Source organism: Clavelina lepadiformis, chromosome 9 (genome assembly GCF_947623445.1).
Source record: "Clavelina lepadiformis chromosome 9, kaClaLepa1.1, whole genome shotgun sequence".
Taxonomy (NCBI): domain Eukaryota; kingdom Metazoa; phylum Chordata; class Ascidiacea; order Aplousobranchia; family Clavelinidae; genus Clavelina; species Clavelina lepadiformis.
In genome coordinates this window covers 11147318-11161527 of record NC_135248.1, presented here as the reverse complement: position 1 = coordinate 11161527, position 14210 = coordinate 11147318, and the positions used below count along the sequence as shown (strand labels likewise).

Genomic DNA, 14210 nt, shown 5'->3' with positions numbered 1-14210 from the left:
AGGCTGAGAGAAGTCTTCGCATGATTTTAACTGGGCAATGATCATTGCCTACAAATGAGGGAACATTGTTATATTCTTGTAATTGACAAGACATTGTAAACTTGTGTCTTGTAGAGTGGGAAATAAACTATCCGCTGAAAATTGCTTCTATGTCATGTTCATGTAGGTTGCCAAAAAGTAGGCCTATAGGCTGACACTATTTCACTTGAGTATTAAAAATACTATTTCACGTACGTTCAAAGCTATTTTTCATGGTTTCTTGGGAACCTAACTTAAATGCGATAACGTAATAACTAGGGCAACCAGTTTTTTGACCTAAAAATTTTAAATTTTGACCTTAAAATTTTCAAATTTTGACCTCATTTTGACCTAAAAAGGTTATATTTTGACCTCATTTTGACCTAAAAAGTTTACATTTTGACCTTATTTTGACCTAAAACGTTTAAATTTTGACCTCATTTTGAAAAACGCTATACTGATAGTCTCTACACTGTCTACAGCAACTTTCTAATCTAAAGCTGCATTTAAAAATGACAAAATGCTTTTCTAGTGTTGACTTTTTTTTCGTTTCTGCGTATTAAGATTGACAACTTGCAGTTTCAAATGCAATGCCGTCACATCGTGACGTCACCAAACGCGCTGAAAAGCCTTCCCTCTCTTTGTGGCTTTGGTTCTGAGTAAAATTTGCGGGACTGGAATTGTTTGCGGTACAAGAAAAGAGAAAAACGGAAGAATAATATTACAAAATGGTTACAAAATTACAAGTTTAATAGATTTTGACCTAAAAAAAGACCTAACGAAACAATTTGACCGTATTTTGACCTAACATAACATTTTGACTTTATCTGACCTAATAACTTCTATACCACACGTCGTACAAAGCTGAAATTTGTTTTGTGCTTGTTTCATAGCATTCTGAGCAGGTAAAAAAAAATTGACCATATTGACTTTTGGTTGCCCTAGTAATAACCTAAACCTTACCTAAATCTTCCTTCTAATCTAAATTTAACTGCAATTAAACCCTAAATAACTCAAACCGACTTTTTACATTCCCATTCTTTTAACCTGGCCGCCTATCTTCCACAAAGGGCTGCGTGACCTACTCACGATGAAATTGCCACCCTGAAAAGTATATGAGAAATGAATTTTAAGAGAACTCAACGAATTGCACTGCAGTACGCTGTACGCATAGCAATTGAAAATATGCCGCTTAGACGTTGTGGTAAGTCAATGCTAAATATATTTGAGGTGTCATTAATTCAGAAGCATTGTAGAGTTTCATGAAAAGTCAATTGATTTCACTTCATGTTTGCTACTGAAGTTTGACTAACATTGTTTTGAGTGTGGCATTGTTTTGAGTGTGGTTTGTGTGGTATTCGTGTCGACCTTAATGATATTCGGATTTGCACGAACGCAAAAAAAACACATCCCTGGTCATAAATCTTTGAATGTTATCAAGTGGCAGGCAAGTCTAATCGCTACAGCGCTCTGCCCAAAACTTGTACCAGGAGGCCTTGTAAAGCCATAATCATAGAAAGGAAAACAGGAAAAGGCCGCAAGTACTTAAGCTAACACTGTGAAAAATGTTTAGAGCCATCAATACATTACAAGTGTTAGCCGAGATTGCGCTAGAAAATGATTGATCCACTGACATACAGCACTGAAGCAATTTTCATTCATCAGTTGCTTGAACACACCAACTGCTCGTTTGCTTGATTTTCGCTTTTTTAACTTATGTTTTATGGATTTGACTAATTAAATTATAGGTTTAGTGGCCGTGCTAGGCTAGTTGTTACGAGCAAATATCAACGTTATTTCTCTTGAGCATGTTTTAAGCCTTATGGGCCTTGTCACTTTTTCCTGTTCATTGGCGCGTGTTAGTAACCTTGATTTTTCGTCCCCACCGTGCTTTAGCCGAAAAATAAAATGATTGATCAAATAGATGCATACTTGGATACCTGTGTTAGCGCGTCTGCACACCCGAGATCTTGGCAAGTTTTTCCATAAAATACAAACCGACGGCAGCCTATGTAAAATTAGCCTTCGTTGCAATTTCTCTGCTGTTGACTCGCGAAAAAAGTCATGAAAGCCAAAAAGTGCCAGGTGCAGATGATATAATTTGGAGCTATTTTTAATTCGTTTGAAAGTTTGATCCACATTTGAGAATTTTGTCTATTTGTGTTTATTTTATGTTTTGCAGATTTAAATTGTTTAGCCTTTATTCATAACTCTTTTTCCGGTGTTTTATTATGGTTTAGGCTTCTAATTTAGCTTAAGAAAATGGGTTTTACTATGAATGTTATAGTGGTTTTAACTTTTTTTCTATTTTGCTGCTGTGCATTGAAGTTAGTCAAATCACAAGTTGAACACTTTGACAAAGAAGATTACCCCCAGGATAAAATTGAACTGGTGCACAAGGATGGATACTGCATGATGTATGGAGAGTGTGCCATAAACAATTATAATGAGAAAAAAGTCAACTGCTTCTACAACAAAGAAGCAAAACGATTAAGAAACAAGGAAGGTCTACAAATTTTGCAGCAGCTCTGTCCTTACTTATATAAGGGAAATGGAGATACAATTACTTGCTGCAATACCAATCAACTGATCACTTTAAAAAATAATATGAGACTACCACTTCAGTACTTGTCTCTCTGTCCATCATGTTATAGAAATTTTATTGCACTTTTCTGTGAAATGACGTGTAGCCCAAATCAGAGTAAGTTCACAACTGCTGTACGGGTTGGACAGGGTTACGATCCAAAACTGAATATTCGTCCAATCAATGGCACCCAGTCTAATTATGTTAGCGCTCTGGGATACAATGTCAATAATCAATACGCTGATTCAATGTTCAACTCGTGTGTGCATGTGACTAATCCATCGAACGTTCCATCTGTAAAAGTTCTTTGTGGACCGTACGGCCATGAATGTACTGCTCAAAAATGGATTACATTCATGAATGATATTCAGAATGGCCAAGCTGCTTATGATGTGCAAGTAACTTTTTCATATACCGCAATGGTTGGTATGAATTACAAGACTCAATCATGTCAGGAGAAGTCTTATGCTGGTGAACCTGCCTGTGCTTGTAGTGACTGTCCACCGTCATGCTTAGCACCTTCAACACCTCATTCCATGGAGAAATATTTCAAGAAAACCTTTGGACCACATTATAGATTAGAGCAACTTAACATCACTGCCCCACATAGTTCAAGATCCATATATGAGCAATTTACTACTAGTACGGATCCTGCTGACCAGAAACAAATTCCATTTGGTCCCATTTTGCAAAAGAGTATTTTGCATAAAATTTTAACTCTTCAAAGGTCAATCAATCAACTCACTGCTCAGTATAACGGCAAAACTATAACTCTCCAAGATATTTGCTTCAAAGCTCCAGACAATAAAACATGTATAGTTCTATCACCTCTTAATTACTTTCAAAACAACCACACTAATTTAAACAAGGAGGCTTTTATTGCTGGTTTTTTTCTAGCAGCTGACTATCATGACCATTTGATGTCTTGTGTCCAACATCCCAATACTAACGATGATAGAACTTATCTACGTATGTCATGCCTGGGAACGTTTAATGGCCCTATTATTCCATGGGTTGTGTTGGGAGGGTATGACGCCTATAACTACTTAAACGCTACTGTTGCTACAGTAACATTTCCGGTGATGGGATACCCCGATGATGTCCAAAGCTTGAATGAAACTTTAGCTTGGGAGAAGGAGTTTTTTTCTTTCATGGAAAATTATACTTCTCATGCTGGTGATTTGTCAGTGAAATATGCTGCTGGCTTCCAGTTTGAGTTGAGGGAAAATTAATATTTTGTTGATTAAATGGAAATGAATTGAGATATATTTGCTTTTGTTACTGCATTTTTCAACATCATAATTGTTGTTGTAGTCTGATCATTGGCTTTTGTTATGTTTTAAATTTTTTTAAACGAGTACTGCCCAGATCTGGTTAATGTAACAACATTAAATGCATTTTAGTAAAAATGGAATTGAATTTATTGAAAAGTTTGCGTTGTATACAACATGCATATATGCATTGCTGTCTAACAATCTGTAATTTTTGTTCTTTAATCTCTTAGTAAGTCATATTTGTAACTGCAGTATTAAAGTGGTGTTTTGAAAAGTTGCTTGTTCAATATTCTATGCTGCCTCTTAACTAAGCTCTTGTTGAAGTATTTGTATTTGTTGATGTAATTTGGTTTGTGGAAAGTGTTGGAAAATTTCTGTTTTGCCTTTGCCCGCTATTCTTATACCACTTTAAAGTGTTGAGTTTTATTAAGCAATATTTTTGCCGTATTTGCCAAAGTTTTTTACCTATTGCTAATTTTGTTATACTATCAGTACTGTTGAGTGTAGATTGTAGTTCACCGTGGCAAGTGTATTTGCAAGTTAATACAGATAATCACTTTTCTGAGGCCATTGCCATTTTTGCATTAATAATTTTTTATCTAAATGTAATCGCACATGTTGCTTGTTTCAGGCAATTGTTTTAGTTTGTAGGGTAGTGTATTTATTAACCAAAAAAATGCCGCGTGGTATGCCACATGGGAATAGCTTTCGAAAATTCGGAGGCCCAGATAAGCGCTTGCATTTGTTAAAGACTCTTGTTAATGCCTTGATCAAGCACGAGAGACTAGAAACAACATTTGCTAAAGCTTATGAAACTCAGAAGTACGTGGAAAGGCTTATTGACATTACTAAGTATGGAAAATCAAATTTGTACTGCAATGACATGGTTAATTTTTGGGTGCCAGAAGAAGCCCAGCAGAATAAACTTTTTAACGTCTTGCTTCCTCGATATTCCGAACACAGTAGAAAATATACAAGGTTAGCAGTGTTAACAGAATGGACCGACAAGGATATGAAGTCTCATGGGAAAATGGCAGTTATTGAACTTAAAGGTAACCCTTTACCACCTCTTCCAGTAAAAGAAGATAATCCACACACTCTGCAAAATGTATTACTTGCAGCTGCTAAGCAGGATTGGGATTATCAAAGGAGTAATGTAAAAGAAAATTGATGCAAGGTATATTTTTGTGCCCAGTTTCACTTCATATGCGGTTGAAAACTGTTACATTCAATCATGTTGGTTTTATACAACTCCCTGTTTTCGGCAAACGATGCCCTTGAGTGTTTCAGCCAGTGCTCTATTTTTTCCACATAAATTAATAGTTATGTCTATTTTACAATTAACGGATCTTCAAGTTCATATGCATGGTAAATCATTCATTCGTAGCAAATGTGTTCAATTTCAGCCTGCTGTTGCAATGTATTTTGCTTTATAACTGAAATGACATGTCTTTGGTTTTGTCTAAAATGGTGATCAGTTGAACCCAGTTTCATGTAGATTGGTTTTTAATGTTTATAACCATGGGAAAAAGTTTTGTTTTTAGGTTTATGTATTAGTGTAGGCAAAAAATGGAAGGGCTCTGGAATTTACCATTCAACGACGAACTGGGTAGTGTGTTGGCATCTGAAGAAGTGTGCGTGGTTGGAGTTTTTGGGAAAAGTGTTTGGGGAAACACATCGAAAGGGATTGTAATTAATAAACTTGCAAACACTTCCTTGTTCATGCCCCACTATCCAAGTTATACGATTGGTGGCCAGACTAAAGATAGAGATTGTGAAACAGCCAAGTTCAATCCTGCTTTGAACGGCTACTATGATAAAGAGAAGCATATCGTTTATCTTCATTTAACGAACATTTTTGACGCTGCAACTTTGTCAACTGCTTGTGCAGAGATGGGAAATAGATTGATAAATCATAACGATGCTCACAATTTCTGGAAAAGCCAAGAAGTGGAAACTGTATTTTCCCTTGTTTATATGTTCTCAATCTGCCATATTCTGATTGTAGTGCATCCTGTACCTACGTTTGACATCAGTTATGACAAGTTGTTCCACCACGTTGGCAATTTACGCTCAAAGATGCTGCCTTATGTTAAGGATGTTCTCAAAGAGTGTTCAGTTGGCCGAGACTGGTGGGTGAATGGCAGACCATGTCCTCCAAGGCTTCTCTTCGTGATCATGAGGTGTGATTTAGTGAATACAAAATCTTCATCTGATGGAGCGTCTGCGGAAGGCGCTAGCAGTAAAAAACGAAAGCCTCCATTGAAACGGCTGCAGCATACCCTTGAAGACCAAGTTTACAAGATTCTCAGGAACAGTCGAGTTTTAACAAATAATGCCGTGAACTGCTTGTTTACCGTTCCACCAAATCAGGCATTTATTCATATTATGACAGAACAATTTGACAAAGTAAGACGGGAAGAAGACCCAGTGAAAAGCATGCTCCGACTTCTTCAGAAATCCTGTGCTACCCATCGAGATCCAACTGCACGCTCCAGGGCGTATCGGTTGCTTACCAATCCTCCAACGCAATGGAAAGATTCTGATGAAGAAGAACCAAACAATCCACTCTGGAGATTCGTGGAGCAACATACTGATCTTGTATTTGAAAAGAAAGGATTTAAAGACAGCGTGGGAAGAAACCCTCTGCCAACACATTTTGAAATTCCCCAGTTAAAAAACTGGTTAAAAGTAGCAAATAGCTTGTTTTCGTTGTTCTTCACTCAATCATTTCAAAATAATGATGACTTCGTGAAGCCTGTGTTAAGTGCAGATGCTAAACTTAAACCTGCTGAAATTAGATCACAGTTAAGGTCGCAGATGGACCCCGAAGCACGATTTAGTGAAGCAAGGTGTAGTAAGCTTGTGTCTTTAGCCAGTGCCGCTTACCAAAGCAATTTGCCACTCCACTATACCAGCAAAGTCCATAACAATCAGCTTGTACAAGCCTTGGCCACTTACACCCTGCATGCAAGAGGCCCAGCTCGAGATAAGTATGAGCAATGTGTCCGTGAGGAATGTGAGGCCTTTTGGAATGATGGTCGAAGGTTATGTGAAGTTCGATCATTAACAGGCCGACACTGTGTCCATCGATTTCATGATTTACCTGGGCATCTTAAACCACAGCCAGATGCTAATCCACCAAGGATGAATCATTCTTCTAGATCAAGATCAGTTGCGGCCAGTAGCTGTGGTCGCATCCAAGGCTCAAGAGATGATCCTTTTACGCTAAAGGATGCTAACTATGATTTTTACACACGTTTGGATGGCCGAGCACCATCAGTTCCCGATCAAGATATTTTCAAATTTCCCATTCACATTCAAGAAAAATCAGAGAAAATGATACCAGTGTCCCCAGAACTCTGTGAAATGGTTGAGCAGTTAAAGATCACTTCTCCAGAACCAACTGTGAATCCTGAAGAGGACACAAGTGGGTATAAAGAAACTCAGCCTAGCGTGTCTTGTCCGGATGATGCTGAAAGTGATCAAAACTCCACTCAGGAGAGTGAGACGGATGTTAACAAAGAGGATGAAGGAGAAGAAGCAGAGAGGAAGCCAACAGAGCAGGAAGATCGTCAGAGAACAACATCCACTAACTTTGAATTCAGCCTCGATTCTGATTCTATTCCCGAAGTGCAAAGTGTTGAATACAACGATGACAGCTTACTAACCCAAACCTTCACAGAAGGCATGATACATTCACTAACACCTGAAGGGATCCTCCCTTTGTTTTCTTCGTGGAGCCTTACTCGAATTGGTCCTGCATCAATGTATATTCCAAACCATGGCCTAGACATGCCAGGATTTATTCCGGGTACCAACCATCTTGTCCCGTGGGATATCCAATTTCATACAGATGACCCAACTGTTACCCACTGGCCTGTGCCTGGAGAGGCACGAAAAATGACAATCAAAGAAACTAAATTGATGCAACGTGACTCCACAACCCGCGCGTATGTTGGATTTGAATACGAGACACCAAGAGGTCAAAGATTTATTTGCTCATCTCCAGATAAGGCTGTGAAAGTCAGTAACAGTGGTGTAGTTAGGGATTCAATTCAACCTTTACTGGATATGGATATGCCTTTGTACACAACAAGCCCTGTTTCAGGACGATCAGGAAAAATGCTTATGGGTCAGCTGATGCGAGTATTAGTCGTTACCCCTACTGAGCAAAACGTTCGCATCACAATTCGACCAAAGGTTGTTCCAGGTCCCCCTCCAACCCCGACCTTTCACCCCTGTCAACCAGAAATAACACTCAGATCTAATTCTCTTTGGGTTTTAAGATTTCCATACGTGTATGTTAGTGAGTCCGGTTCACATCAACCTCCAAAAGACCAAAGTCAATTGTCAGCTTGGCGTGTTTTGAAAATGCTTAGTGCTACTACTGATCACTAAAAGATCTGTTTTCTGTTTTAGTTTGAAAGTTTTTTGAATCATCAAAAGTGATTTTAAATGTTAAAGTACTGGAAACTGCTGATATATAAATGTGTAATTTATGATAACAAGAAACTAGTCAAATGTGTTTGGATAATGCATGCTTCTTATTACCGTTAAGTTTTATCTTTGATTGATGAACTAAGGAAGATTCATTGATTCAATGACAACGCAAAATTAGTAAGATAACTGCACAGTTTACTGGGTTGTATCATACTTCGAAGTATAAAATCTCATGAATAAATTTTTGGTTTCTAAGGTAACATGGATTGATTATTTGTATGTTTTGTCAATTGTATACACTGTAACAAACAAACAAAGTGCTCTGTGTATTGGAAAGAACTTTTTGATTTTTAAACGTCTTCGTTTTATTGACTAGGATTTAAGATGGGTTTCTGCTTAGCACATAGGAAAAAAGTATTGCTTCTTGGTACTGGCGTGTTACTGCCATTCATTTATATGATTAGCGTCTGGTTTAACGTTAGAGGAATATGGGTTGTCAGAGTGGACGTCAAAGAAAATTCATGTAAGAAGTTCAACATTGAGAAGACCATTGCGAACATCACAGAAGACATGGACTTGAGACAGAGAGAAAAGGTGATGAAAGCTAGGAAGCTTAGCATCCTTGATGCATGTTCATCAATGAAACATTCACAAACAAGAAAACCTCAGATGCTTGTCAGTGAGAAACTAAACTTAATGGTTTGTGATACATCAGGAATTGGTGACAAAACCTTTGAAAAATTTTCCTCCTCATTGAACGACCTTGATCTTTTACCACTGCAAGAGACTGATATACCACTGCAATGTCTGGCACAAAATTATACGACTGTGATATTTTTAACGGATCCTTTAGAGCGTCTTCTGTCTTTATTTTATAACAGTGTAGCGCAGACTAATGGCGTGAAAGATTCTTTACAGCTCACTATGGTTAAAGTTGCAGATGATAACTCAGAACTATCTCGTAACTTTAAGATGTTTGTTACTCGGATGTTGAAAAGTAAGCGCAAGTTTGTAACGTCCAGCCTGTACTCAGAAAAATGTGATCCATGTAAAGTGGACTATGACATCATAATAAAAGGTGACTCAGGATACCTTGACATGGAGTATTTGTTCAAACTGAAAAACTTGCCAATCGAAAAAATACCAGTCCTAAGTGGTAACTTCAAAAGCAGTATAAGAGAACAACTTCATGATTTGTTGGCTGATGATGGGTGGGCCAATGTGTTGGAAGATCTGCATGACATACATGAAAAAGATTATCAGTTGTTTGCTTTTGAATCTTATCGGGAATCACTAAAGAATTAATCTTTGATAGCATTTCTTGAAACTGTGATCAAAATAACTTGTCAGATACATTTCTGTCTTGATACTTTTTTGTGTATAAAACCATTGTAATGTTTTTGTTCCACTGTGTTTTCACACATTGCTCAGTTTTAATATTCTACTGCCTAAAACCAGTATTATTTGCAGCGCCTGGTAATGCAATTTGATGTTGTTTGTTTTTTTCGTTTTGTATCTATACTTATGTGTTTTTAGAAGTAGATGTCTAGTACCTTAGATAGATGGCTGAATGTCTGACGTATGTGTCTCAAAAAATCCACAAAATTCGATGGAAACCAACAAGCACCACAATTCAGAAGTCGGAAACATTTGCCACAGGCAGCTATGAAGACTTGGTATGCTATGATCTTATGTCCAGATATCTCTTGATAGTAACTGGGAAATATAAAACAAAGTATCAATGTTTGCTTCGTGAGCAATTTGACCACCCATACGTTGTATTTTTATAGCTGATTTAAACCATCAATTTTTCCAAAAAAAATATCCGATTTAATTTCTTTAAAAATATAATATTCAGGCCAATTCGATTACCATTTGGGGAGTTGGTCACATGACCGGTGTGGTCAACCAGGACAAGTTTGAAGTTGCTGATCTTGAAAATAGTCAGCCTCGTAGGCAGTGCTGCTGTAAAATACCAGGTAAAATTTTTCTACATTTAAACACAATATAGCTAACCCATGTTTTCAAAATTACACTAAATATGCAAATGCTTTAACTATGAAATAAAAATGCTTGAATTGATGTTGATAAATTTTGATGTAGGTGATGTCAATGGCATGGAGTTTGCTAATTCTGAAATAATTGTTGCTGGCTTAAGTTCAGGAGCAATCTACCTTGTAAGACTAGAATCTCAGTCACAGGTCAGTGTTTTCCCATAGAATCGTAAATTTATTCTAAATTTTACATATGCTTTTATGCCCTTTACAATCTCGTGGTTATTCTATTTCTGTTTCATTTTACCAAGCCACTCAAAACTTTATACGCAGAGGAAGTATACAGTTTTTAGAGCTAAAAAGAGGATTACAATCGTCAGTTTTCTTACAGGAGTTAAACGTCCAATTTAACTGGGAAAATCTTCACCCCTATGGTGGCTCGACAGACATCGCAGCCAACCTCCCAGAAATTGTTTCTGTTGGTGAAGATGGTTCAATTCACGTAATGAGAATTGACAGCAAACGACCCCTTAGAACTTTTGGTGAGGAGAATTCATATTTCTTGTTTTATTGTAACTGCCATGTTTTTTCTTCTGTTTTTTTTTAATTGGTACACACAGTTTTATAAGACAATCATTAAATTTGTCGACTATGAAGATTCATGTTTGAAAACCGCATAGTTTGCACCAAGATTTCATGTAATGCAGCAGTTAATTTGAAAATGGCTCTTGCCTGGAAGGCATTTTCACTTTCTTGCTGATGCAAAACTATCTGAAACAATTCAGATAAGAATCAAATCTGTAGGTGTAGATAAAATATTTGAAATCATTGTTCAACATAGAAAACTAGAAGAAACTTTAGTTTAGGGTGTAATAGTTTTTGACAAAGTAAATATAACATTTTCGACCTGAACCTGCATAAATAGCATGCATTTAACATTCACTGGAAGAAGATTATTTTATGTCCCAAGAAATTTCATGTCAGATGAAGTATCCTCTTGTAATTGTTTCATAAAATGACCTTGATAGAAGCTTTACAAAATTTCTTTGTTGATACATTTTGCAAGTCTTTCTATGTTTTTCCAGCACACAGTGACAGCTGCCCTATTACACAAGTACAATATCTCAATACCCACGAACTATGCACAACAAACACGGTGGGTCAGTTAAGAATATGGGACGTGCGTTCACCCACTGATGCCTCGACAAGGGTTATGTCATCCAGCGAAACCCTTGTCGCCTTAAGATGTGTAGATCAACATCCAACACAAAGCTACATACTTGCGAGTGGTGGCAGTGATGGTTGTGTGACACTTTTCGATATTCGTAAAGAGTGCTCTCCTCTCACTAAACTTCAAATCCACGACGAAGACAGTGAGTTTAAGTTTATTTGGATTTGTGTGCTTTGAAAAAGTTTGTTTAGTTAGTGTCGCATTGTTCCAGTGCGCTATATATATGTTTAGCTTGGGGTACGTTCATAATTATAATTTGCAGTATTTTTTCCATTTTGTATGTATGGGCAATGGACATCCACAAGTGAAGTTGACCGTATACAATTTATTTTTACCAGTTTGGGAGCTTCGTTTCCACAGGACGTCTCCATCATATATATTTTCATGCTCCGAAGACGGCAGCGTTCGACGATTGAACAGCTCATTTGAAATGAAAGCCTTGTCACTTGGCGGCTCGAACATTGACGTCTCTGAACTTGTGCCAAAATGCGGCTCTTCCATGAACTCTTTAGATGTCAGTGGTACGCGAATGCTGTGTGCTACAGACGCTGAATCAGTTTATGTCATTGATGACGTTATATGACGTCATTATTGTGAAATTTTTTGAACACGAATTACTTTCAGCTGCCCTTATTCTTTCAAAACCCTGTTCCCCAAGTAGTATCACAGCCATTTCTCGCTGCCTTGCGTATTATATTTTACATGAATTATAGCTGATTTTCGCACATGATGAGCGGATTAAGTTTACCATTTCAAAACTGACCAGTGGAGATATTTCAAAATAAAAATCATCAAACAGTTTCCGTGACTCGATTTATTTTATGACGCCGGCATTTCGTTATAAAATGAAAGGTGTAGCTGGAAGGATCCGGTGAAGCAGGTCTACTTCGAATTTTTTCAAAATGGAAAAAAACTATCGCAAAATGTAATTATAAATGGTTCTGGACACTGCCTCGACATTTTGTTAGTACCGGTTAATGCGCCAATCTAACATAAACATTTATTCGAGTCCACAACAGTACCACTGTTGGTGTGTGATTATCATATGACAAAAGCTGAAGTAAAGGCGAGTGCACTGTAGGCGATTCCCACGAAAAACGCCAATTGTGACTCCGTGCGATTAGGTCTATATTATGAACGCAATTGCCAAAACATTCGTTTGCATCGCACCGAAACAAATGTTTGTTATTCCTCATGATCGTGTGCAACTCAAGTTAGCTTAGTGATTTGTTATGCACTCGGCTATTTCAGGCCTACATGATTGTAGCCTATATACGCAGGTCTACCGTTTTTCCTAATAATTAGACAAAATTTTATCAAAGCAAATTTCAAACAAAGAAATAAAAGACGGATATACAAAACGATTTAAATTAATTAATCACTTCTTGTTTCGTTATTTCAAGTCATTTTTTATTTTCCTGTTAGAAAAACTCCATTTTGTAAAATCCCAGACTAAAAGTTTACACCGCAAACAGTTTGTTATTTTCATGTTATGCAGTTCATCGTATATATCCATATGCATTCAAGGGATAAACAATTTCTGTTTTGCAATTTTCCAGTTAAAGTAAAACCTGCGTTGATATTTTACAGTGCCCTATGTTTTCTTGTACGAAATTATCTAATGTATAGAAGTGTCCTGCTTTAAATATAATTATGTGGATTTATTTCTGTCCCGACACATTGTACTTTTTTATTTTATTTTTTGAAATTGTTCACTTTGATAAATTTTTGTATAAACTAATACAGTTTATTTATTTCTGGTTTGGACATTTCTATTTATGTGGCGGTTTCTAATTTTTTTATTATCTTGTTTGAAAATTTTCAATTAGTCTAATTAGATCAGAATGTGAAGTACAGCTTGCATTGTCGCGAGTATCCTTGAAAGAAGCCCAATCGTCTGTGACGGTGTCACCAATACAGTAGAATTGTGCCGTAGCACAACATGGCTTGTGACAATGATATTACGTGGCCTTCAATTACGGCAGCCAATCAAGAAACGCAAAACAGCTATAATAATAAAAATCGTAGTGGTGTATTTTTTAATCAACAACAGCGCCTATACATGCTACAAGCAGAATCGAACAGCAGTATCAAAAAATGGCAAAACACAATTATAAGTTGTAAATCATATGCATAGCAGACAAGCCCTCCATTAACCATAACGAAATTTTATATAGGGTATTATTTCTTTTTGCTGAACATCTGTTTGATTTTTCAACAGCGTTCGACAAATAGCGCTATAAGTTAGACCGTTTACAGTTGTTATATTTGGAACGATAAAGAGTAAAACGCGCTATTAGCAATAAGCAGTTTACGGAATACCGGAATACCGAAGAGTGAATTGGTGTACCGAATGCTGTGAGGCCAAAGGCTTTATTTATAGGCTCTAACGATAGAATGGAACCGGGAATTCCACGCTCGGCCGCATCATCAATAATATTAAAAAGCATGCGAATGTTATTGCCAGCAATAGAGTTATCTTTTATAAATTTGATAAGTAAAACGCAAATCGTACTTTTGCGAAACTACCCCAGCCCAAATAAAGTTGTACACAAATTTTTACGGAAACCTTATTAATTTATTATCTTTATAAGAGCAACGAAATTGTTGCTTACACTAATCTATTGCAGTAAACAAATAATATTAAATAGTGCTTAGTAAAACAA

The 14210-nt window shown here is 36.9% G+C and overlaps 4 protein-coding genes and 1 long non-coding RNA gene across 5 annotated transcripts in view; 4 read left to right on the top strand and 1 right to left on the bottom strand.

The window, feature by feature from the left end:
* LOC143471106 (uncharacterized) overlaps positions 1-981 on the bottom strand; it is a 49698-nt gene extending 48717 nt beyond the window's left edge. The window contains exon 1 of the long non-coding RNA XR_013119478.1: positions 295-981. This is a non-coding gene — a long non-coding RNA (uncharacterized LOC143471106). The remainder of the gene's footprint in view (positions 1-294) is intronic.
* A 1716-nt stretch (positions 982-2697) lies between these two features.
* On the top strand, positions 2698-3834 carry LOC143471391 (NPC intracellular cholesterol transporter 1-like). Its single transcript, XM_076969852.1, has one exon. The coding sequence runs from the start codon at positions 2698-2700 to the stop codon at positions 3832-3834; it is 1137 nt and encodes a 378-aa protein (XP_076825967.1).
* Positions 3835-4552: 718 nt separating this feature from the next.
* On the top strand, positions 4553-5418 carry LOC143471105 (large ribosomal subunit protein bL17m-like). The gene has a single exon (XM_076969460.1). It carries the CDS (start codon positions 4553-4555, stop codon positions 5045-5047), a length of 495 nt encoding a protein of 164 aa, XP_076825575.1. The 3' UTR covers positions 5048-5418.
* Positions 5419-5445: 27 nt separating this feature from the next.
* LOC143471102 (nonsense-mediated mRNA decay factor SMG8-like) lies at positions 5446-8695 on the top strand. The gene has a single exon (XM_076969454.1). It carries the CDS (start codon positions 5446-5448, stop codon positions 8275-8277), a length of 2832 nt encoding a protein of 943 aa, XP_076825569.1. The 3' UTR covers positions 8278-8695.
* Positions 8696-9854: 1159 nt separating this feature from the next.
* LOC143471104 (nucleoporin Nup43-like) lies at positions 9855-12345 on the top strand. Its single transcript, XM_076969459.1, has 6 exons — positions 9855-9995; positions 10178-10298; positions 10423-10520; positions 10705-10855; positions 11399-11686; positions 11883-12345. The coding sequence occupies exons 1-6, from the start codon at positions 9882-9884 to the stop codon at positions 12125-12127; spliced, it is 1017 nt and encodes a 338-aa protein (XP_076825574.1). The 5' UTR covers positions 9855-9881; the 3' UTR covers positions 12128-12345.
* Positions 12346-14210: the final 1865 nt, after the last annotated feature.